The 25951-nt window shown below is 32.2% G+C and overlaps 2 protein-coding genes across 5 annotated transcripts; one reads left to right on the top strand and one right to left on the bottom strand.

Moving 5' to 3' along the window:
- Positions 1-12051: 12051 nt before the first annotated feature.
- On the bottom strand, positions 12052-23874 carry LOC135129292 (heterogeneous nuclear ribonucleoprotein A1, A2/B1 homolog). Of its 2 annotated transcripts, none has more exons than XM_064056459.1 (5): positions 23691-23874; positions 23111-23585; positions 16405-16827; positions 14404-14491; positions 12052-12236 (listed from the first exon to the last, which is right to left on the bottom strand). In XM_064056459.1, exons 1-5 carry the CDS (start codon positions 23718-23720, stop codon positions 12224-12226), a joined length of 1029 nt encoding a protein of 342 aa, XP_063912529.1. In that variant the 5' UTR covers positions 23721-23874; the 3' UTR covers positions 12052-12223. The 2 variants fall into 2 exon arrangements, with proteins under 2 accessions (XP_063912529.1, XP_063912530.1); XM_064056460.1 differs by lacking the exon at positions 12052-12236 and adding an exon at positions 16264-16332 and having other exon boundaries at positions 14401-14491.
- Positions 23875-24029: 155 nt separating this feature from the next.
- On the top strand, positions 24030-25879 carry LOC135129291 (uncharacterized). Of its 3 annotated transcripts, none has more exons than XM_064056458.1 (7): positions 24030-24139; positions 24202-24283; positions 24335-24360; positions 24667-24786; positions 24837-25202; positions 25261-25378; positions 25425-25879. In XM_064056458.1, the coding sequence occupies exons 2-7, from the start codon at positions 24279-24281 to the stop codon at positions 25792-25794; spliced, it is 1005 nt and encodes a 334-aa protein (XP_063912528.1). In that variant the 5' UTR covers positions 24030-24139; positions 24202-24278; the 3' UTR covers positions 25795-25879. The 3 variants fall into 3 exon arrangements, with proteins under 3 accessions (XP_063912528.1, XP_063912527.1, XP_063912526.1); XM_064056457.1 differs by having other exon boundaries at positions 24628-24786; positions 25431-25879; XM_064056456.1 differs by having other exon boundaries at positions 24628-24786.
- Positions 25880-25951: the final 72 nt, after the last annotated feature.

The following is a 25951-nucleotide window of genomic DNA, read 5'->3' as shown; positions in this document are numbered from 1 at the left end:
AGCATTCAGTTTAACAGATTCAAAGTTAATTTGCAAAATGTTTTAAAATTGTGATTTTTTTTTCAAGAATTCAGATGTCTAAAAATTCAGCCCGGATACATGAACCAAAACTGCACAAGTATTTTATTTTGTAAAAAAACCAGAAGTCGAGAAATCGAAACATCAAATAAATGAAAAATCTAAAATTTAAAAATTTCAATAATTGCAATATCGAAAAACTGAAAAATCGGAAAATCTAAAATTTTAAAAACTGATACATTAACATACCGAAAAATTGAAAACTCAAGAAATCAAAATATCAAAAAATTGAAAAATTGAGTACATAATTGAACCTGAAACATCGACAAATTGAAAACTCGAAAAACTGAAGAATAAAAAACTGAAAAATCGAAAAGCTGAGAAATCGAAAGTTGAAAAACCGAAAAATCGAAAAACCGAAAGATCAAAAAATTGTTAAAAGTGCAATTTTGATTTTTTTCCAAAAGTCCCGATGTCTAGGATAAAAAGTCAATGGAATCATAAACCACAAGTTCAGAACTATGTTACTTTTTAACATTTTAGTAACATTTATTCGACAAAATTGTAACCTGGCATCAGTTCCTAGGGAGCATGAAATAAATTTTGATTAACCATTTACTATACTTCCGATAACGTTAAAACGTTTGCAAGATTTCAAAGCGTTCGATTTTGCAATTTTAAAGTTAAGTTGTAAAATGTTGTATATAATTTTGATTTTTTTTTCCAAAAAGCTGGATGCCTAAGGTAAAAACTCAACACGGATTCATAAACCACAAATGAAGGAGTACGGGATGATTAGATAAATTTTGGTTAGCGTTTTCTCATCTGCTCGATATTCCTAACAAATTTGGCAACAGTAGTTTCGGAGATTGTCAAATAAAAATCCAGACACACGGCTGACAGACAGATGGAATTCATTTCTTAAAAAACTGTGGTGGCAGTACCTACTACTGTTTTCCATTGAAGTCAACTGTCAGTTTGACATTTGTATTATCAGTGTACTTAAAAAAAATGCTTGAAACAGAATATACATTTTTTATTTTTCCAAAGTTATTACCGAAATGAACTTAGCTTTACATGTGCAGATTTAAAAAAAAAATCTCTTGTCATAAAAAATAAAAAAAAAGATTTTAAGAAAATGTATTAATGCTCTACTTAAATAATTTTAAACTAATTTTTACTTTGAGAGCTGATGACGTTTTCTCGAAAAATTAATTATTACATTGCTATGTTGTCAGTTTAACGGAGGGAATAAAGGTTATGCGATTTTAGATCAAAATAGATACTATTCAATGTAAATACATGATCGATCAAGAAAAAAGTCCTCTAGCAACCTTTGAAATTTAATTGTAAAGAAATATGTTGGAAACACCAACGTGGTCCTTGTTTGTGTTAATCGGTTTGACATTTACAGTCAAATATTTGTCACACAAGTGCACTACCAACATCATTATTTAAAAAATAAATTCCGTGGCTTTCTGTGGACGAACTTTTATTGTGTTTGACATGAAGTTGACATTTTAAAATGAATTTCATTAGTCTAGGCAGCCATGGAAATTTTTTTAAACTGTGGTGGCAGTACTGTTGTTTTCCATTTAAGTTATGTGTTAGTTTGACCTGTTTGACATTTCTATTGTCAGTGTATTTAAAAAAAAAAGCTTGAAACTGAACATAATTTTTTTATTATTCAAAGTTATTTCCGGAATGGAGTTAGCCTTAAATGTGTAGATTTTTGGAAAAGAAATCTTTTATCACAAAAAATAATTTAATAATAAATTTCTGTGATTTAAAGTACCTAAGAAACTGTATTTTTTAAATTCACTGTACTTTAAGGCGACAAATGTTCTGTCTAGATAATTTTAAACCAATTTTTACTTTGAAACTTGATGACGTTTTCTCGAAAAATTACTACATTACTTACTATACAGTTAGTTGTAACGCGGAGAATAAACGTCACGCGATTTTAGTTCAAAAGAAATAAAAATATAGAAATAAACTTCAATGCAAATACAATAGGCATGATCGATCAGGAAAAAAATTCCCTTAGCAACCTTTGAAATTTAATGATAAAAAAATATGTTGGAAACACCAACGCGTTTCTTGCTTGTTTTAATTTATCTGACATTTATTACAGTCAAAAACTGTCGCATAACTGCACTACCAACATCTTTATGTAAAAAATAAATTACATAATTTTCTATAGACGCACTTTTTTTATGTTTATATAGTTATAGTACCTCCAATAAGGACACTGCGGGTGACATGAATTTGACACTTTAGAATGAATTTCATTAGCATGTTCGACCATATGGATTGGAAAAAACGTCGTCAGCCATGTAATTCATTTTTTAAAAAACTGTTGTGGTTTCCATTGAAGTTATCTGTCAGTTTGACATCTGTATTGTCAGTGCATTTAAGAAAATGCTTGAAACAGAACACATTGTGTATTATCCAAATTTATTACCAAAATAGACTCAAGTAGCTACCACAATGCAGAATTCGCCAACACATTTTTTTTAATTAATTCCATAGCTGAGTAGACGATTATTTTTTCGAACATATAGTACATCTTATAATTTATAACGGTTAGTATTTTAAAAATATAACTACGGTAGTATTCTTTTTCGGCCAATTTCGTAAAGACACTAAAAATTTGCCTTTCAATAGGTATCTTATTCTCACAATGTCCATTTGGCGTATAAATCTGTAGTTTTTTCACAAACTGACTTACGCTACTTTGCGTTTCAACGGCTCAATTAATGAATCAAACATGTTACTTTATTATCGAGTCAAAAAACGACTCATCACATTTTTTTTAATTTAGTAAAGAGACTACTATTCTTTTACTATGTATTACACTGTACTTACTCACCTGATAATATACTTCTTTATCTGTAGTTTACTAATCCACACCTATTTTTATTTTAGCTTATAGGATTATGACAACAAAAAATAAAACTCTCAGAACAAATGTTCTTATGATTTACCTGAGAAACCAAATTTAGTTGAGTGTGTTCAAGGTAAAATGTGATTCTGATACTGTTTTAAGTTCAAAATTTCATCATTCCTACAACAGAATTGACATCCATGTCATGGAATTAATAAGGCTGTTTTCTCTATGCGTTTGAATCTTGATTTTTTCTGAAAACATACTAAACTACCGAACTAGAATGTGCCGCTATCTATTTTTGGGTCAATGGTATACAGATTAATATTGTGCCGCTTCGCGGTGCAGTGGTTGAAACTATTTACGTTCCACATTCAGTGACTATTTCGATTTTAAAATTTCTGCTGCTCTAATTAAAATAATAATTTGCCTAATTAAATTACTAATGTACCTACCATTTACCGTACCACCAACTGAGCAATTACCCATAACGTAAAACTTCTATTACCTCAATATTTGACCATTGTTCTTCGTCAACGATGATTGTTTAAGAGAAGATTCACCACACTTAAAAACCCATAATCATATTAGGAAGTGTGGTTGATTCGTCTCGCTTAGTCAGATAAGGGTGCTTACCGTGTGAACCTCAACATGATATGCAGGACGGCATATGCCGTGATTGACGGAAACGGGAAGCCCTGATGCAGACGCCATATGTTGCGTCCGACAGGATCATCAAATAGCGATATTTCGTTAAATTGACCGTGTCCGCCCTTAATCGAATTTGAAAATTTTTCAGTGGCACGCCGACGTCGCAAAGAGGGAAGACCCCGAAGACAAAGGACGACGTTCAGCAGCGAACAGACTCTGCGATTAGAGATCGAGTATCAAAGATCTGAGTACATCAGCAGAGGACGGCGGTGCGAACTGGCCGAAACTCTCAAACTTTCTGAAACGCAGATCAAGATATGGTTCCAGAATCGCCGGGCTAAAGATAAAAGGATCGAGAAGGCGCACATAGACCATCATTATAGGTAAAGTAATTTTGTACTATTATTTACTGTTGATCTAAAGGAAGGTGAGACCTCATTAAAATTTTAGCGGTCATGTCAAATGCGTTACTTTACTTAATGATTTTCGTGCTTTGCGTAATCGCGATAATTTGTAAAGTCAAATTGATTTGTTTTTGCAATAATTTAATTTTTTTTCAGGCATTATTAACACTTGCTGCGGAAATTTCTCATTACAAGCATTGTAAAAAATGTTCACTCATGATGCTGACGAGGAAAAATATAGATTAATGTAATCAGAACAAGAAAAAATATTTTATCACAAAATTTGTACATACAAAATACAGTGGCGGTCAAAATAAAGTAGGACACCTCTTGAAAGGATTTTTTCAAAAAATTTGTGTAAAAAGGACTCAATTGATTAACAATGACATTTAAACGTCAATACAAATTTGAAAGTTACACTGGAGAAAGAAAACTGTCGTACTTTATTTTGGCCGCCACTGTATGTCATTTAATTTGACAAAAGTTTCGCCGTCTAATAATACTACTCTGAATGTGTAAAATACACATGGGGTGTTCAGTTAGAAACGTCATCAAGTTGGCCTTTTTTATTTCAAAGCTAACCTAAATAGATTCGAAATTTAAAGAATCGCACGTTATGTATGGTGCATTTTGACTACTTTCATGTGTTCTTAACGTTTGATAGGTTCTAGAATATGAAAAAGTAGGTCCCAATCTCCTGGAGTACTGGACGGTTATTATTAAATTTTCGTTGTGGTTTTAAAATCGAGATCTAAAACCGACTACACAATAATTGTAAACAGTAAAAAGCTAACCAAAATTTGTCCGTTCATCCCCACTAAAATTTCACAGACCTCAGACAAAAATTTTGCAAAGTAAATATCAGCTAAAATTTAAATGTGACATGCTCCTTTATCTGTGTTGATCGTAAAAAAAATTTGAAGTACAATAAAAAAATTTAGTTTCTTACATACTTAAATTATAGTAGACAAGTTGATTCTGATAAATTTTATTTTTTTGATGACGTTTATACAGTGAGTTTTCTAAGCCAGCCCCTTGTTTTGGAACTACGACAGGTACAGCTCTAAAATTTAAAACGCTGGGATAAATAATCAAATTGTGTTGACTGAAATGCCAAAAATATGACATATAGGAAAAGAATTTTGAATGGTATGTGGGTAGGATCGAGTGACTTCTCTTTTCAGAGCTTATTTTATTCTACATATGATAACAAAGTTTAAAAAAAAATCATCAATGCAAAAAAGGAAAATAGACATATAAAATAAATCATTTTGGTTGATTCTTAACAAAATAAATCAGTGTCGGATTGGGCCGCCGGGACACCGGGAAATTTCTCGGTGGGCCCCGAAACAGTCACTTCTTTTTGATACAACACATTTTTTACATAAACAGGATGTTACAATTACAAATGCAATAAATATTCCTAAAAAGAGACGCACAAAAAATTATTAAATAATAGCATCTTTTTACTTTCAGAACGTAAACTCAGTACGAAACAATAGGTCTCCCGTTTCCGTCCGTCCGTCCGTCCGTCCGTCCGTCCGTCTGTCTGTCTGCCGTCTGTCCTGATTTTTATTAAACAGACAATCTTCGAAACTACTGAATCGGTTATCAAATTTTATATGTGTATTACGGATACCGTGTAGATGGTAGTCAAAATTTGCCTAATCATCCCTACCAACAATTTGTTAACGTCATCTGCAAAATTTACAGTAGTAAATATTATTTAAATTTTGTAAAATAAGATGCTCCTACTAGACATCCAGATTTTGGGAAAAAAAAATTTACATTGCAACATTTCGCAAGTTAATTTTGGTGATTCCAAAACCATTGTTTGTTATTTAAAATTCAATTTTCATCTGAATGACTCGGGTTTAAGGATTGAATGAATCATTGGACGTTTCAGATGAAATTTCTAAATTGAAATCAGTAGAAAGTAAAATAGTAGGTTTCACCCAACTTTTTTTTTGTCTAGTTAAACTATTTTTTTTTACCTTTTGTCATCTATTTTAAGGTGATGTATCATTTTTTTTAAGCAAATAGAACAATTTTGACGTTGGAGTTTGTTATTACTTTTTTATAAAATAAAAAAGTCTATTTTCGTAGTAGTTTTTTTTTTATGTATTTTTTAACATTTCACCCCATTTTTAAGATTATTTTTAAAAATTTTGTGGACTTTCAAAGATTTTGACCATGATTCCAGTGGATCCATATAGAAACCGCTCATTTTGAAATTTTTACAAAAAAAAAATAAATAAAAAAACACTTCGTCAAAATTGGCCTGTTTTGTTAAAAAAAAAGATAAAACACCTTATAATAAATTAAAAAACAAAATGTGGAGTGAACCGTACCATTTTACTTACTACTAATTTGCCCCTTTTTGGTATTATATATTGTTACAAAAGAAACCCATCCGCCGCCCCGGTACGACGCCTATGGGTCTTCTAGTGTGTATTTTTATGTGTTTATTCTGGTATGTATGGCGGATGACTCATCGGCCGGGCGGCGCGGCGTTCGCTGACGAAAAGCGGAAGTCGCGATGGGCAGCCCAGCAGAAAACCCTCGAATTGACGTTCTCTAACCATGGAGAGGAACGTATAGATTTAAATAAAGGCCACCGCCGGGAACGATTATTACTGAGTTGAGTCGAGTCCAACGAGTGTCGAGAAAACCCAGTGAAGTTGCAGCGGATTTATTTTGTACATAATCGCTGTAATAGTCGTGTAAATTTGTAAGTTTACCCACGCCGATTTTAATCATCCGTTCAACGTAACAATATATTTAATTTTATAGGATTGCATGCTCGTGCATGTGTGATTCATCAACCCGTGGCGAGTTTTCACCCTTGACACCCAGATTTTTGGGGAAAAAATGAAAACTGTATAACATTTTACAATTTAACTTTGAAATTGTAAAACCAAATGCTCTGAAAACTTGCAAGCTTTTTAAGATTATCGTAAGACATGGTAAATCGTTAATTAAAAATATTTTCGTTTATGGCGCCCCTAAAAAATAATTACGTGATTTTATAAGTTTGCAGAACAAACCTTTCTTAATTTTTATAGAATTACATACTCCATATACGTGTAACTTAGAATCCGTGTTGAGTTTTTACTATGGACATCGCGATTTTTGGAAAAAATTCGAAATTGTATTTACAATTAACTTCTTAAGATTATAAGAAAGATGATAAATCGTGAATCAACATTTGCTCGTTTAAGGCCTTCTTAAAAAATTATAACGCCATCTTAGAGTTCTACCAAACAAATATTCTTCAAATTTTATAAATTAACATATTTCTGCACTTGTGATTTATGAATCCATGTTGTATTTTTACGCCTAGCATCCATATTTTTGAAAAAAAAATCTACATTGTATAAGAATATTTTAGGATTATTTGAAACATGGTAAATCGTTAATCAAAATGTGTCCGTCATCTTACATTTTTGCTGAATTTCTTCAAATTTATGAGTGTTTTTGGGAAAAAACTGAGGATGAATTAATCAATCAGTCCTTTCTCTGCATTAAAGACACAAAGTCAACCAAATTTCATTTTCTTTTAACCGCTGATGCTTGTAATCTGAACGTGCTAATAGTCGAATTCGGTCGAAGCATATACTGAAAAATTGAAATGTCTACATTTTTCCCGTCAGTTATCTGCTTCAAATATATGTCATATTTAAAGGCGCAGGGGTTGCGGGGATGTTAATTACGCCACTTTATAGGTGTTAACAGTTTTACTTCAAGGGCGAGGGAAGTTCTGTCAAAATAACCTTCCACAATTTTTTTACTAGCCTTGTTTTTCTTGGTAGTCATCAAAATTCCAAAAACAACATCATTTTTTCAAAACGGCAATGTCGCCAGCAAAACAGATAATGTGATAATAATAACAGTAGTAGTGAACCCCCATGTTCTCAATCCGACACTGACATAAATTATCTTCAAAATGAGTTTCTCGAACACCTTTATAGTTAAAATCAAGCAGATAACAGGTTTGACAAGAGGTCCAAATGGTTGATATCGAGTGTTTATTATAATAACTATTTTTACATATTAAACATCATGCTATTTAAAATTTTTAAAATATATATTACATAAAGTAAATTTTATTGATCAAAAAAAGCCTTCTAATAAGCCATGGAATTTATTTTTAAAATCATGATGTTAGCTTTGCAGCTATTTAACACTTTGTTTGACAGTTATTTGATTTGACGGTAACTGTCAAACTGAGCAAGGAGACCGTTGATGTTGCCAACACAGTTTTTTGAACATTAATAAAAAAATCAAAAATCTGTAAAATGAAATTTGATATTTTGCCACAGAACCTACATTTTTTTTAAGTTTTACTAAGGCAGTAATCTTTAAAAAACTTTTTATTGGTTAAATCAAAAATTTACTATTTAAATTTTCTGGAAATTGTAGAAACACTGGACTGTTTAGGTTAAATTGGTAAAATATGTATTAAAAAACACGCTTTGAAGTGAGGTTTTACTAGTAGTACTAGTAGCTACTTTATTTTTTACAAATTACAATTTAAAATCCTTATCCTTATGGACAATTAATACATAACCTTAACGATGCAAAACATATGATCTAAGTGCAAAACCTCGGCAGATAAAGTCCAGCAAAAGATAAATGCAAATGACTCCAATTATGAGTATAGCCGCTGTAAAATCTCCAATCGCTTTCGAAGCTGTACCCTGTATAAAGCTGCCAATCAAAATTAGTCGCTACACTTGTACCTTTTCAGGACCGGATTTGTTATCTAGTAATTGTTTCATTGCAGGTTGCGCTCCAAAGTATTAAATACCCCTCATGAAATGATTGACCGCGTTTGCATTTATCTTTTGCTGGACTTTATGCTCCATTGGTTATACTCTTGGAACTACGGAAATTCTGTTAAAAATTTGACACCATTTTTTGTAACAGGAGAGAAAATGGTTAAAACTTGCGTAAATCTCACTCAATATACAACACACTAATGCATTTTTTAACAGAAAATTAAGCTGCGCACAAAAAATGAGGTATTCTTGAATCTGTAATTTCTGTATGATTGTACGGAAGACGAAATATTAATTAAAAAAAAATTGGTCTAAAGAGTTTAGACAGTACTTCCCTCGCTGTCGGAAACGTGACGACTGCATGCCTATTATGTTTTTTTTTGCAGTAGATTTCAAAGCATTCGGTTTTGTAGTTCCTGAGTAAACCAATAAAATAAATTTACCCATTCATTTTTTTTTGAGTCACCCGGTATATGCAAATTCAAAAAATATAAATGGAATGATAAATTACAAGTACAGATTCATCATATTTTGTATATTCTAGATAGGTTTTATTCGGCAAACTTTTGAGCTGACGTTATCAGTTTTTTGTAGAAGATAACCAAATATATTTTGACTAAAAATTTATTATGCTCTTTATAACCTTAAAACGTCTGTAAGATTTCAAAACATTCGGTTCTGTAGTTCCTGATTAAATCAATAAAATACATTTACGCATTCATTAATTTTTTTGGGTCACCCTGTATATGCAAATCCAAAAACTATGAATGGAATGATAAATCACAAGAAGAGACTCATCATATTTTGTACATTTTAGATAGGATTTATTCAGCAAAATTTTGTCACGTCATAAATTTTTTAGGGGGGATGAGCAAATGCATTTTGATCAAAAGCTTACCATGCTTATGATAACTTTAAAACGTCTTCAAGATTTCAAAGCATTCGGTTTTGAAGTTCCTGAGTAAATCAATAAAATAAATGTACGCATTCATTAATTTTTTTGTCACCCTGTATATGCAAATCCAAAAAATATGAATGGAGTGATAAATGACAAGTACAGACTCATCATATTTTGTACATTTTAGATATGATTTATTCGGCAAACTTTCGAGCTGACGTCATCAAGTTTTTGGAGGGGATAAGCAAATATATTTTGACTAAACATTTATTATGCTCTTTATGACCTTAAAACATCTGCAAGATTTCAGAGCATTCGGTTTTGTAGTTCCTGATTAAATCAATAAAATATATTTACGCATTCATTAATTTTTTTGAGTCACCCTGTATATGCAAATCCAAAAAATATGAATGGAGTGATAAATTACCAGTACAGACTCATCATATTTTTACAGTTTGGATAGGATTTATTCGGCAAACTTTCGAGCTGACGTCATCAATTTTTTGGAGGGGATAAGCAAATATATTTTGACTAAACATTTATTATGCTCTTTATAACCTTAAAACATCTGCAAGATTTCAAAGCATTCGGTTTTGTAGTTTCTGAGTAAATCAGTAAAATAAATTTACGCATTCATTAATTTTTTGAGTCACCCTGTATATGCAAATCCAAAAAATATGAATGGAGTGATAGATCACAAGTACAGACTCATCATATTTTGTACATTTTAGATATGATTTATTCCACAAACTTTTGAGCTGACGTCATCAAGTTTTTGGAGGGGATAAGCAAATATTTTTTGACTAAAGATTTATGATGCTCTTTATAGCCTTAAAACATCTGCAACATTTCAAAGCATTCTGGTTAGCAGATTAAAAATTAAATTTCAAAATGTTGTTTTATAATTTTGATTTTTTTTCCAAAAATCTGGACGTTTCGGGTGAAAAGTCGGTTCAGAGTTGTAAACTACATGTGTAGGACTATGTTATTTTATACAATTGAAAACCCATTTACTATGTACAATTTTGAAGTGACGTCATCCCATTAGTGGTGGGGATGATTAGACAAATTTTGGTTAGCGTTTTACCATCTACATGATATTCTTAATATAAGTACAAAATTTCACAACAATCGGTCGAGTACTTTCGGAGATTATCTGTCTAATAAAAATCCGGGACGGCAGACGGACAGACGGACGGACAGACGGACAGACAGACGGAAATGGGAGACCTATTTCTTCGTCTTCTAGGGGTCATGAAAGATCGAGAAAACGTAAAAGTAGAGAGTCCGCCGACGGACTCGATTACAATACTTCCTTTGCTTACGCTCGGGAAGTAAAAATACTGTTACCTACATTTTGTACAAATTTGTATTCGTGGGTTTTGGCTTTAGACATTACATTCGCAGCAGATATTTTTTCAAGGCCTCATAAATTAAAATTTGTGTAATTACAAGAACCACATCGCCTTGAACTCGTTTCCCGCTTATTTGTACAGCATTTTAATCCCTTGTCACCTTATCTTTCAATCTAGATTCACCCTCCACCCGGCGCTTGCCTACGCGATAAGGTCTAAATCATACAAATAAAATTAACCCTCCGGTTTTCCACGTAGTTGAACAAAAACCTTATTTTTATTGAGATCCCTCATTAGCGTACGCCAAAGCCACTTACTTTTATTTCCCTATTATCAATCTTATCTCTTCATCACTTGCGTGGAAGTAATGAAATAATACCTAAATTAAGTAATAATTTTATTAACATGCTGATATGTATTTTCAGGAAGCTATTGGGGGCATTTCCCGGTAGTTTCTGTCCAATGTGCTTAGACGGCCCGTGTTTTCACGTCACCCCAACCCTGCAAACTCAGTTCCCGATATTGCAGACTAGTAACTCTGAAAACAGCCCCGTATTCAAGCCCACCCCAAGCTGTGAAGCCGTTTCAGAAGAAATCAACATTCTGTAATAGTATGAATTATTATTATATATGCGTCTCTAGTCAGTAACTAATTATTGTAAATAAATACCACAAATAAACGTAATCTAGTACTAAAGCACCGTTAAACAGAGCTTTTATTGTGGCCATCGTTATATAAATATCGTGCTCAACAATCATTGGAACAAACGGAGCGTGCATTTCTAACAAAAGGCCAGATTACCTCACCAGGTGGAAGTTCCCGCGCATCATTTTATCCCTTTAAAACTGACCCTCCACTTAATTTCTATTTTCTTCTCGTTGTATTTTTTTCCAGTAATTCCCCACGATGTAATAACTATGTATATATCGGAAATATTGACGGTTTAACAATGGGACGAAAGATGAGATCCTGATGAAGAAAAGCAATCAAGCTTAACTTCTGCTCGGACGACTTGATTGCAGTTCGGGGCTTCAAGGGTGTAAAATAAAGGCAATATAACAACGACACTTTATTAGGAAAAATCGACTATTATAAAACTTCTGAATAAAATTAACTCCACTCAACCTCTCACAGAGACACACCCACAGACGTACTTTTCGCATTATTACAACTTTACTTACATCGGCAAGTCACTTCAATACTCACCATTTTTTCAACCAATCGGCGGTCAACGAATCGAGCTGGATCCCCAAAAAACAAAATTCAATTAGTATTTTAAAAATAAAAATGGCAAAATTTGTGTTTTATTAAACAGTGATTTGTTTGAAAATAAAACGAATGGCAAAAAATAAAAAGGCTGATCTTCGGCTGAAGGTATCTGCGACGTATAAACAACCGCGAGGATCGTGCAACCAATGAAGGTAAATAAAAACATGACCACGGACGGATTTATGCAGCATGTCGCGAATAATGGCATTCAATTTGTTGTACAATATTCATTTTTGGTGAGGCACGACGATGACATTACAAGCCAAACGAAATAAGAGTGCATTGTTCACTATTTTTGTTTACTAATAAAATTTTATAGCCCATTAGGCATTTAGGCCACTTCCGTGTGAAGAGTCTCGTTAATATGACACGACGCATGTCGCCTTGGAATTTATGTAAATGTTAGATCCGATTTATTCGGGCTAACGCCAATATACCTTTTTATTTCATGTTTATATCTTTAGAATAAATGGTGGTTCCTACGAATTTCAGGAAATAACTAGTCGTATAAAAATGAATATTGTATTAAAAAAACAGCTGTTTAGTTGTTTTTTTGGATTTTCTTTTTATAATTTTAACGTCGTTTTAAAAACCTAACACCTACGTTATTTTAGTTAATAACACGATTTTAAAAATCTTGTACGAATTAATTTTAAACACGAAAAATATTACGGCTGTGATCCTGTTTTTATTCCAACATTTTTAACGTGATTCAGTTAAGTGTATTAATTTAACTTTTCAAAAAAAAAAAAGAAAGAAATCTTAATATAGCAACTGAAAATTAACAACGTAAAAAAAGTTTTAAAATCATTGTTAAATGTTTGCATTTATTGTAAACAACATTTTAAACTATTTTTTTTTTAATCATGAAACGTTTCGAATTCTAATTTTAGGATAATTTTTTGCAACACCATCAACTACTAACGTGAGCATTAAATAAAGTGCGTCTTGTAAAAATTGTTTATTTTTTATTTTTATATTTATTCAGTATCTACCTATTGTTAGGCACTGCATTATAAGATAGTATTGTAATCAAAGTATTACTTAATCCTAATGATTTGACAACTATTGTCTGCACTAATCTCTAAAAATATTTTTCTAGTACGTGTTGAACAAATAAATTTAAAATTGTTTTAAATAAAAATCTAAAGGAAAAACTGTGTCCTGCTGGGGTGGCATTTTTTTTTTTGAAAAATTAAAAAGTCTTAACTAAATCACGCTGTTTTATCCCGTCGATAAAGAACGACGCAAACCCTTAGACATGATGTGAATGAGGTGACAAAATCGGTGTGTCTACCTAACCCAGGTTAGCTTTCTACTTGTTAATGATTTTTATCCATACATTTTGCGCCATAATGATAACCTACATCGTTTACAAAGTCTAACAGTGCTCTAGCTGCTCCCATATGAGTAAAACACACTTCTCCTTTAGCATGTAAAAGAAACCTGAGCTAAATAGTAGAATATTTTTGTACATCCTAGAACGTATCTAAAACTATACATACCTATACATTAACCTGCTCGCTTACACAGATATATCACTGCAAATTCAGTCTACACTAACTGTACTGTCTCTTCCTAACGTCAATCCTATCCACACCTACAATTTCTGCTCTTTCCAAATAAAAAGTATTATATTTCCATTAAGAATCCTCAAGAATGAGATGGGTTACAGATTTTAGGTTAGTTTGATAGAAATGATATCTAACCTAACCTCTAAACTGTAAAATACTCCATGAAAAATACTAGTTTCATAATTATACGACTTTAATAAATAACCAAAATACACAAAAGTTAATATAATAACCTAAATCTAACACAATGGCCTAACAAACTCGCGTCGTAATGCATTAAAATTTTTGGACACCAATGTAATGACCAATGAATTATAATTAAACAGGATACACATAAGATTCACTAAAATAACACCTCAGTGTCTGTTTGGTATTTTTGAAATGGCAAAACCCTATAGTGCCACATCAAAAATTCACCGCGACAATCTCACAGAAACGTGTTAATATTCCGGTGGTAAACTACATTTTATTATGTATTATTTATGTTGCTATGTTATTTTGAATTCAGATATGAGATATTATGTACACCTGGCACTGTTTAACAGCGTTGTCCAGTTGCACTTACATGTTATTGTATCTCCTGTTGCCTGGACCGCCCATATTGCCACCGTTTTGATTGCCATAGTTGCCTCCATATCCACCGCCAGGATTATCTACAACAGAAAACACTCAATTCTACTACTATCTCTACGACGTGCACACCACAGCAACATTTTTAACGGCTAGTCTACCAGGTCATGCGGGAAGCGCGAAGGGAGAGAAATATCCAAAGCCGATATCCATCGGTGGATCAAACATGCAATGAAGTCAAGCGTCGCTCAAAGGGGAACTGCATGCTCGATGTGATTTATTAGAATCTGATATCAAAGTCTCACCAATTTTTCAAAACGTTATTTTTGCTCTTTTATTTCAATCTATCTGTCATTTTTTTTTTTTATGTATCACATCTCTCATAAAATTTCCTGATACAATCATGCAGTTCGCCAACAAACCAATACTCCCAGACAACAATAAAACAAACAACATATTTCATGTTATAGTTTATACAAAGTGATTCCATACTAATGCTGTGAGATTATTCACATTTTAAATACGTTTTTTTTTTTGTTAAATACCCAATAAATTTGTTGTATAATTTTTTCATTAGTTATAATTAATAAAAAATGAACATTTCTTAAATTTCCAAATTTTTTTCAATGGCATAATCGATTTTTCATTTTCAAGTTTGTACTTTAACTTTTACACAATTCTTGAGTTTGATCAAAATTAATTTTTAAAAATGTTTATCACGGTTGCTGCAATTTTATTAGCAATTAATGATATTTAAATTTCAAAAATTTGTGGCACAGTGACATTAATTTTGACGTTTAGCCAAAACATTAAGAAAAAGACCCCAAATTAAAATATTTTTTTAAATGAATAAAAAATTCGCAATCTTTTCCTAAAAATTTCAATAACAAAATTGTCAAGTTTTTTTTTGTATAAATGAACACATAGAAACGCTTCACATGTGCCACATACAGGCTGATCGTAAAATAAGTATCTAAATTTCAGTCGTTATTGTCCGAAAGTGTGGCGTTACTGAGAAAAAATTAATATATCAAAAGATCCTCAATTTTGCCAACATTGACAACAATTAATTAATTGTTCATTTTTTACTCCAGCACGACGTAGTAAAATTTGGCTACTTATTTTGCGATCGCAGTATGAATAATCTCGAGATGTTAGTATCTACCAAACAAAGTGAACCTTTTAACAATTTGTGACGTTTTTTCAAATAAATGAAATTCACGAGTTGTGTAATTTTGAAAAAATGTAGATTCAAGTTGTCTGCGAACAAACGAGTTAAGTGATAGTACTTTAAACAGATTCTAAGTAATTCTACATACCGTAATTAATAAATCTAAAGTATCTGTTGTGTTGACTTTTGTATAAGTAAGGTTTTTAGCTGCTGGTTAAAAACTACAAAAATAGTTATTAAAAATTGAAGCCAAATCAACAAAACAGTTACGTAGTTAAGTATGCATCTATCATGCAAGTACCCCATTAAGCATGTTAATCAACAGATGTTAGTGTTTGCAACTAAACTGCCCCAACTGAGCACCTGTGGGATATCAGCTTACGATTTCAGGTTATCTCTTAACTTAAATTTTAAAAACTGAAAAACCGAACGATTATTCAAAATCCTAATTTTGTACAAATCTTGGCAAGTTCAGTTGAAAACTTAGTCGTAATTCGATTGTATTAGCCACCGTGACATGTAGTGTTCCGACATACAAAACAAACACAAAATACACACACAGCCACAATGTGCAATACAATTCAACAGAATGTCCCACAGCTGTTATTCAGTTACAAAAAAAAATCAATGAAACTCCCAAATAATCATAAATTACGACTAAATTTAAATACATGATGAACTCACCAACAGTCTGTGTGTGTATGTGTAATTATTAATCCATTTTCTTCCTGCTATCAATTGCCTTTAACGATTCTTAACAGACACAACAACACAAAAAAATAAAGTTAGAACGACGAAAATGCACCAAACGAAATCGATACTTACTGTATGGAGCCGGCCTGTTTTGCTGGTAGTTGTTCCGCATGGCGCCGCCCCCGTAGTTCTGCTGGTATCCGCCGCCGCCGCCGAAATTGTCGTTCGGCCCACCCCAGCTGCCCCCGGAGTTGTAGCCCGAGCCTTGCGGGCCGCCCCAGTTATTGCCCGACTGATTGTCCCATGAGCTGTTACCCCAGTTACCGCCGCCGCTGTTGTAGCCTCCGGATGGGTTGTTCCAGTCGCCGCTAGGCCCCCCTCGGTTCCAGTTGCCGCCGCCGCCGCCGTAGTTCCCCCTGCCCCCGCCGCGGCCTCCGCGGGGACCGCCGCCGCCGCCCATGTTACCGCCGCCCTGGTTGGCGCGGTCCATCTCGGCCTTGCTGAGGGCCTTCTTTACGTCGATGTGTTTCCCGTGGATCTGATGGTGTCTGTGTACTACACAGAAAATAACACGGATTCGTTCACTCGGAAGGCAAAGCCTGGGTTCTCAAAAACACATCAAAAATGAAAATGGAACGATAATAAGTATGTTTTGAAAATTCTGTTATATTTTGAAATATGTATATTACTTGTTAGTGTTATATTTTAAAAAACTGACAAATATACAGGGTGTCTCAGAAATAAGTACATTAATTTTAATCAGTTATAGAGCTCATTGAACTCAACAACTTTTTTTAGTAGAGTTTTGTCAAGAACTTTTTAATTATCAAGTTAAAAATTGTTAAAGTTATACCCCAATTAAGGTTACCCGCCCATGGATCCTCAGTCACCCATGGACACTAATAATTATTATAATTAATAATTTATGGTCAAAAACAGTTACTAGGATACGTATTTTCCTAATCTTGTCAATGTGACAAACATTTAGAGAGAAATTGAAAATCCTGCTCCCTAATGGCGTACGGAATTTCATCGGCCCAAATGTGGGTGTTGAACACCTTCCGTCGTGTAACCGACCTCATCAGTTGATGGTATAAGAGATACAAAATTTGCTTGTTCGTTTATTTTTCTATTAACCCACTCACAAAAGTTTTGCCTACGTGGTAAGTCTGTTAGTTTCAATAACTGAACTTTCTGGTCCTGAAAGGGGTACATTTGTTCTCTGAGTATCCTCCAAATACTACTCTCCGATACATCACACTAGACAGTGATACGTGCTAGTGCCCACTCTTCAAAACAGCCTCTTCAGTATTAGCAATTCTATAACTACGTAACTTACCACTTACCCCGATCCTGAGGTGCAGGTTTAAAAGATCCGTACTCTCGAAAATACTGCAACGTTCTTAAAACTGCGCACATTTGGCAGACGATTTGGGAGGTTTTCTGAAAAAATTCGTTGGGCGCGAGTGCCGTTTCCCGGAGCTTCACCGTACGTTAAAACGATATCGGTGCATTCCAGATTTGAAAACAAAGCCATTTCAACACATTTCGTCTATAAATTAGAAATCTGTGCCAAACAAACTTTAAAGAGACAACGTTTAATAAAAACATTGACATAAAAATGATTGTCAGTGTCAAAACGGTTGCTACGGTACCTTCTTCATTGTTGTAGTGTTGCTATTATTTAAGTTATTATTTAAGGTGAACATAGACGGCTCGTGAATATATGGGTGGGAAAATTCGAAATTTGACTTGAGTTTTTGAAAAAATGCTAGATAAAAAAGTTGTTCCGTTTCACGAGTTCTGTTACTGGTTAAAATTCATGTACTTATTTCTGAGACACCCTGTATGCTAGAAAAACATAAAATTTGGGAAGTTTTGAAAATTTTAAATATATTTTCTGTTTCGTAAGAATCGTTTGGTCTAAGAAAGTAGTGAGAATTTGCCTCGCTCCCGAAGTACAGTCCAATAAATAACAGGTTCTTCGAAAAATGATAAAATTTGATTCTGCGAAATTTAATTTTTTCTTAATAACCCCTATAAATTAAATAAATCGAAGCGAATTCATAAAACACAAGTTCAATTTTTTTGGTGACGTTATCAAAATTTTGATGGGAATAATCAGACAAGTTTTGGTTATCGTTTTACCAAATACACCGATATTCCAATAATACAAATAAAACTAACAATCAGTCCAATAGTTTCGGAAACTGACACAATTTTGTGCTTTTTAATTTTCGAATTTTTAATTTAATTTTTCAATCTATCAATGTTATAGTTTTTCGATTTTACAATTTTGACGATTCTATAATGTTTCGATTTTACAATTTTTGGATTGTACAATTTTTTGGTTCGATTCGTTTTTTCTTCTTTACAATTTTTCGATTCATTGATTCATTCGATTTTTAAGTTTATCGATATGAAATTTTTCGATTTTCCACTTTTTCGATTTTTCGTTTTTTCCAATTTTTTATTTTTCATTATTTTGAATCAAAAAATGGAAAAATTGCATGATTTAAAAATTAAATAAGCAAAAAGTACAAAATGAAGGCATTGAAAAATCTAAAAACTGGAAATCAAGAACTTGAAAAATTGAAAAATAGAAATATTAAAAATTGAGAAACTTAAAAATCGAAAAGTGCAAAATCGAAAAACGAAATATTGAGAATTAAAGAAATCGGAAAATCGGATAATTGCGAAATCCAAAAATTGCAAAATCGGATGATTGTGAAATCCAAAAATTACAAAATCGGGAAAAAGAAAAACCAAAGGTTGAAATTTTGAAAAATTGAATAAATGATACCTAAATGATAAATTCGAAAGAAATTTAAAAAAAATAAAGCTAATGAAAAAACGAAAAATTGTGATATAAAATCAAAATTGAAAAATTGTATAACTCAAAAATTAAATAACAAAAAAGTATAAAATGAAAACAGTGGAAAATATAAAAACTGGAAATCAACAACTTGAAAAATTGAACAAATTAAAAATTGAAAAATCGAAACATTAAAAACTGAGAAACTTAAAAATCCAAAAACAGCAAAATCGAAAAATTGCGATTGCAAAATCGAATGATTGCGAAATCCAAAAATTGCAAAATCGGGAAAAATAAAAATCAAAGGTTGCAATTTTGAAAAATTGAATAAATGAAAAATTATAAATTCGAAAGAAACATTAAAAAAATTAAGGTAATGAAAAAACGAAAAATTGTGATATAAAATAGAAAAAAAATCTGTAAAATTGCATAGTTCAAAAATTAAATAACAAAGAAGTATAAAATGAAAACATTGAAAAATCTAAAAACTGGAAATCAAGAACTTGAAAAATTGAAAAATAGAAAGATTAAAAATTGAGAGACTTAAAAATCGAAAAAAGTGCAAAATCGAAAAACGAAATATTGAAAATTAAAGAAATCGGAATATCGGATAATTGCGAAATCCAAAAATTGCAAAATCGGATGATTGCGAAATCCAAAAATTACAAAATCGGGAAAAAGAAAAACCAAAGGTTGAAATTTTGAAAAATCGAATAAATGATAAATTATAAATTCGAAAGAAACTTTAAAAAAATAAAGCCAATGAAAAACAAAAAAATGTGATATAAAATCGAAAAAAAAAAATTGAAAAATTGCATAACTCAAAAATTAAATAACAAAAAAGTATAAAATGAAAACATTGGAAAATCTAAAAACTGTAAATCAACAACTTGAAAAATTGAAGAAATTAAAAATTGAAAAATCGAAAGATTAAAAATTGAGAAACTTAAAAATCCAAAAACTGCAAAATCGAAAAACGAAATATGGTAAAATCGAAATATTGAAAATTAAAGAAATCGGAAAATTGCGATTGCAAAATCGGGAAAAATAAAAATCAAAGGTTGCAATTTTGAAAAATTGAATAAATGAAAAATTATAAATTCGAAAGAAACATTAAAAAAATAAAGGTAATGAAAAAACGAAAAATTGCGATATAAAATAGAAAAAAAAAACTGTAAAATTGCATAGTTCAAAAATTAAATAACAAAAAAGTATAAAATGAAGACATTTGAAAATCTAAAAACTGGAAATCAAGAACTTGAAAAATTGAAAAATAGGAAGATTAAAAATTGAGAGACTTAAAAATCGAAAAAAAATGCAAAATCGAAAAACGAAATATTGAAAATTAAAGAAATCGGAAAATCGGATAATTGCGAAATCCAAAAATTGCAAAATCGGATGATTGCGAAATCCAAAAATTACAAAATCGGGAAAAAGAAAAACCAAAGGTTGAAATTTTGAAAAATCGAATAAATGATAAATTATAAATTCGAAAGAAACTTTAAAAAAATAAAGCTAATGAAAAAACAAAAAATTGTGATATAAAATCGAAAAAAAAAATTGAAAAATTGCATAACTCAAAAATTAAATAACAAAAAAGTATAAAATGAAAACATTGGAAAATCTAAAAACTGTAAATCAACAATTTGAAAAATTGAAGAAATTAAAAATTGAAAAATCGAAAGATTAAAAATTGAGAAACTTAAAAATCCAAAAACTGCAAAATCGAAAAACGAAATATTGTAAAATCGAAATATTGAAAATTAAAGAAATCGGAAAATTGCGATTGCAAAATCGAATGATTGCGAAATCCAAAAATTGCAAAATTGAATAAATAAAAAATTGTGACATAAAATCCAGAAAATGAAAAAAATCTGGAAAATGAAAAATTGAAAAATCAAAATCATGAATCCTAATTTTTCGGAAGATTATAAGATTTGATTTTGCGAATTTTATTTTTACGTCCCGAGCGTAATAGAGTCCATCGGACAAATGGCCACTTTTATATTTTCTCGACGTTTCATGACCCCTACAGTACGAGAAAAATAGTCTCCCGTTTCCGTCTGTCTGGTGTCTGTATCCATGAGTGAGTCGTTCTTGATTTTAATCAATACAATAAATTGCCTCATTTACTAATTTTTTTGAGTCACCCTGTATAAGTAATTCTAAAACCTATGAATGCATTGATAAATCACGATTATAAGGTCATAATATTTTTCATATTTCAGGGAGGATTTATTCGGCGATCAATTTTTTGGACAAGATTACAATAATCTTAAAACGTTTGCAAGATTTCAGAGCATTCGGTTTTGCAGTTTTAAAGTTAAATTACCAAATGTTGTTATATACAATTGATTTTTTCCTCCAGAAATTTGGACGTTTCGGGTAAAAACTCAACACGGATTCATAAACCACATGTGAAGGATTATCTTATTGTATAAAATTGAAACAATATTTACTAACGTAAATTTTTGAGATGACGTCACCCTATTCTTGGTGGGAATGTTTATCCAAATGTTTGTTAGCATTTTACCATCTACACGATGTTCTTAAGACACGATTTGACAACAATCGCTCCAGTAGTTTCAGAGATTATCTATCTAATAAAAATTTGGACGGACGGCATACCTATTTTTTTCCTATTCTCGGGGTCATGAAACGTCGAAAAAACAAAAGAACCAGTCGTCCAATGGACTCGATTAAAATTTACAACGATTATCACATTCCACACACTTAAAATCCATATATAAAATATATACATAATACATATGTATATTTAAGACTTAAATTTTTGAAATAAAAAAAATGGTTCTCGCGGTTAAAAGTACTGTCATTAAAATGTTATCTACTTTCATCAGATTTTTGGAAAATAAAATCAAAATATGCTAAACTTAGCGACGTCATCTGAAAATTTTGCTAGATAAATCTTATTTAAAATATCTGAGACAACACTGTTGTTATTGGTATTAAAATATAATAAACAAAAAAATATAAATTCGCTGTTCCAACATTATATCATTAGAAACTATAGAAACGTAACTTCCAATTTTGATTTTTAATAAAAAAAAAATCAAAAATATGTTACGCTAATCTGAAAACTTTTTGATCACTTGTTATTTGTCCTATTAAAAAATTAACGACGTCATTACAAAATTTTACTTATTTGAAACATCTGCATAGCTTGTTTACTCATTAATTTAGTAACACTTATTCTAATTTTAGCCTATATGGGTCATCATAAAAAAATAAAAATTTCAGAATAAAATCTTGGAATTTATCTAAGAAATTGGACTCGCAATATGTATGTACTTCAGGAGCGAGGAAATGATATAAACAACTTAAACCATTTTTTTATTTATTAGAAGTTTTTTTTTCGAATTTAACACAATCCAACATTTCAGAAAATTTCGAAGTTTAACTTTAAATCCATACTTTATTATAACTATAAATATAAAGACTTCAAAATGTGTTATCTAACCGATAGTAACGCTAGGCTCATTGCTCAAAGCGTTAATCACGTGATTTATTACTGCGTCTGTTCGGCGATTATGTTATTATAATTCACCTTATATGTCAAAAACAAACATACAACAACAATACTATGCATATTATGTCACTTAATTACGTAGGTCGTTTCTTAAAACATACAACTTGTGTGTTGGGGGTTGCCAAATTTTCACAAATTTGTTTCACTTACTATTTTCCAATTTTCGACCAAAACTCAGTGTTTTTTAAGGCTACAGACAATTTTGTCAACAACATCGCCTCAATTAAAGCACACGTCTATTGTTTGTAAACTGAGTGGAACTCAAACCTGTTTACAACTGAATTTAAATTTGTTTATGGTTTAGTCAAACATTCTGCACGAAATTAATTGCCCATAACAAATTTGTTACTGTAAATATTATACAAACAACTTTTACTAACATAAACACAACAAATGTAAATAAACAAAAAAATTAAGATGTTTCACACACAAGCAGACAAACGAAAATTAACCAAACATTCCTCAGGTGTACTCACAGCATATTTTATCTACAGGATCATAGTCTTCAAATTCAATAAATCCAAAGCCCCTCTTCTTTCCTGTGTCCTTATCTGTCACAATAGTGCAGGACAAAATAGTCCCGAACGTTTTAAAATAGTCCCTCAAATCTTCTTCCTCCACATCGTCTTTCAACCCTCCCACAAACAATTTCTTCACCGTAGCGCCAGCTTCGGGTCGGCCGATATCTTGTCGCGGAACGGCCCTCTTCGGCTCAACAACGCGTCCATCAACTTTATGGGGTCTATCGTTTTGGGCATCATCCACCATGTGCGCTCTTGAGTACGTAATAAAACCAAAACCTCGAGATCTCTTCGTTGTGGGGTCTTTCATCACAACGACATCGACAATTTCGCCCCATTGTTCGAAGTGTTTTTTTAGAGATTCGTCAGTCGTTCTGTAGTCTAAACCGCCAATGAACAATTTCCGAAACTGCTCGGGCTCGGGCTTGTCCTAGAAAGGGACATCTCGGGTTTTAAAAGCCCCTATTGTTGGGTATTTGCGGCCATTAGACCGACGCGACCGCCATGTCAGAAATGGACTACGAATAATACTCACACTATTAGAGTCTTCGCCGTCGCGTCGCATCGTGGCAATTAAATATTCAAATGCTTCTAAGTGTCTATTTTTGCAATTACTACGTTTAAAAAATACTTGAAGTGAAAATTAATACAAAAAAATTAATACAACGTGCCAAAATTGCTAGCCCACTTGACCCCACCAACACACAACAACACTGGAGACGAAGTGACCCGAATGGAAAAAGGTGGCACGAAGCTCGCCGATTGCAGTAAAGTCGGAGGATTTCGATTAATTTCGGAAGGCGTCTAAAATGTCAACAGCCATTCAACCAAACTGATTGGGCAAGTGATTTTACGAGTATCTGATTGGTTGCACAAATTGTCAATAAAAGAGTGGGAGTGAATTATTAGATGGTGGTTTTATTTACTTTTTTGTTTTTGGTTTTAGATAAATAACCAAATTAATTGGAAAGGACGAAATTTGGGGTATACAATATTTCGGCAACATTTACGGTACAAACGGCGCTTTATTTTATGCATTTTCGTAGGTGGCGAATCATAACCTCAAACATCTACAATAACCACTACTTTGGCGAAATTTTTTGTTTGAAAAAGCTCATTTTCGATGGAGTAAGTACTTCAGATAAGTTTCGGAAACTTACTTGATTTTTTTTCTTGTAGTAGCTTATCAGATAATTCTGACAGTGGTAAGTAGTCTTAAAACAAGCAGTACTGTAACAGAAGTGAAGTTAGTTTAATTACTGACTTTATTTCATTAAGTAAAGGTTGACAGGGTAAAACAGCAAAGGAACATTTTGTGGGGTCATTTTGACCTTACCAATTCATATTTTTCCAAAATTCCTTCATTATTGTCTCATCAATCTGTGCCATCTATAAAAATAATCCAAGCTTCTACTGAAATATCAAACGGGGTTTTGGGGGAAACCTGCTATTTTTGCCTGCACTTTTTCCAGTTATCACGGACTCTAAAAGCAACTTTCAAAATATTGCAGCTGTGGAAAGAGGTCGGAAAGCCGTGGATATCAAAAGACCTGTACTTCTATTACGGTATCCAAAAACCGAATTATACCCGTCACGTTCAGAAAGTGAAGCTTTAACTTCAATGGGTTATGGTACAGTAATGATTCACAAAGTTTGTTGGTCACTGTTTTAATGAATTTAGGTTTTGCTCCTGACATGCCTGTGTTTGGTTTAACTTGGAATATTGATCAAATTAATGAATACATTTACTCATTGTATCCTGATGTGCCTCTGCGCACAGTGGGATTTAAAATGGCAAAATGTGACCGCACAAAAAAAATACATATGCTGAGGGCTGTTGAAAATGTGAAAGAACTGAAAGAGGAATTGGGTAACAGTAAATTAATTCTCATACCTGAGGAGGAGCTACCTGAGAGACCTATTGTACTAGGACCAAGCGAAGAAGACAGTTCTACACCTACTAGGCGTAGTGAAAGGAAGTCGCACAGTAGATATAAAATCGACGAGGAGGATGATTATGAAGTCATAATCGAAAACGGGCAACACCGTAAGTGAAAAATACGTCATACTTACTAAAATTATTTATTTAAAATTGTCCCCATTAGCTAAACCTAAGGAAAATCCGGAAGAACCTCACGAAGAATTTTCTGTTGAAAAAATTCTAGACAAAAGAACACGCAATGGCAGAGTTGAATATCTCTTAAAATGGAAAGGCTATACAGAGTGAGTTTCACATTTTATTGTGTTACATTACAACTAAACTATGTAGCTTTAGATCTGACAATACATGGGAACCAGAAGAAAACTTGGATTGTCCTGACCTGATAGCAACATACGAAGCTCAGTTTGAAGTAGCTGCTAAAGTGGATCCAGACGAGAACGAAAAAGCTAATAAACGGAAAAACATCACCGAAGACAGCAGAGCCCGTGGCTTTGATCGCGGGCTCGAACCTGATAAAATTGTTGGCGCAACGGACGCAAGTGGGGAGTTAATGTTTCTCATGATGTGGAAGAACTGTAGGGAAGCCGACTTAGTACCTGCAAGTCAGGTTAATCTAAGGTGTCCAGAAGTGGTGATTAATTACTATGAAAACAAGCAGCAGTGGTATTGCAAGCAAAGTGTTATTGAAATTGATTAAACTGAGTCAAAGATGCAATGTGTAATATGAGAAAAATAGTTTTTATATTAAAAACAAAGATTTTTATTAAAGTCGATAATACGCATTGTCTGGATTTTTAATGTTAGAAAATACAAAGTAAATTTTGTTGTCAAATTTAAATATTCCCGCTAGAGAG

The sequence above is a fragment of the Zophobas morio genome, unplaced genomic scaffold (assembly GCF_036711695.1).
Source record: "Zophobas morio isolate AGI-343-1 ecotype UQ-CSIRO unplaced genomic scaffold, CSIRO_AGI_Zmor_V1 ptg000014l, whole genome shotgun sequence".
NCBI classification, from domain to species: Eukaryota; Metazoa; Arthropoda; class Insecta; order Coleoptera; family Tenebrionidae; genus Zophobas; species Zophobas morio.
This window is presented reverse-complemented; position numbering and strand designations above follow the sequence as displayed.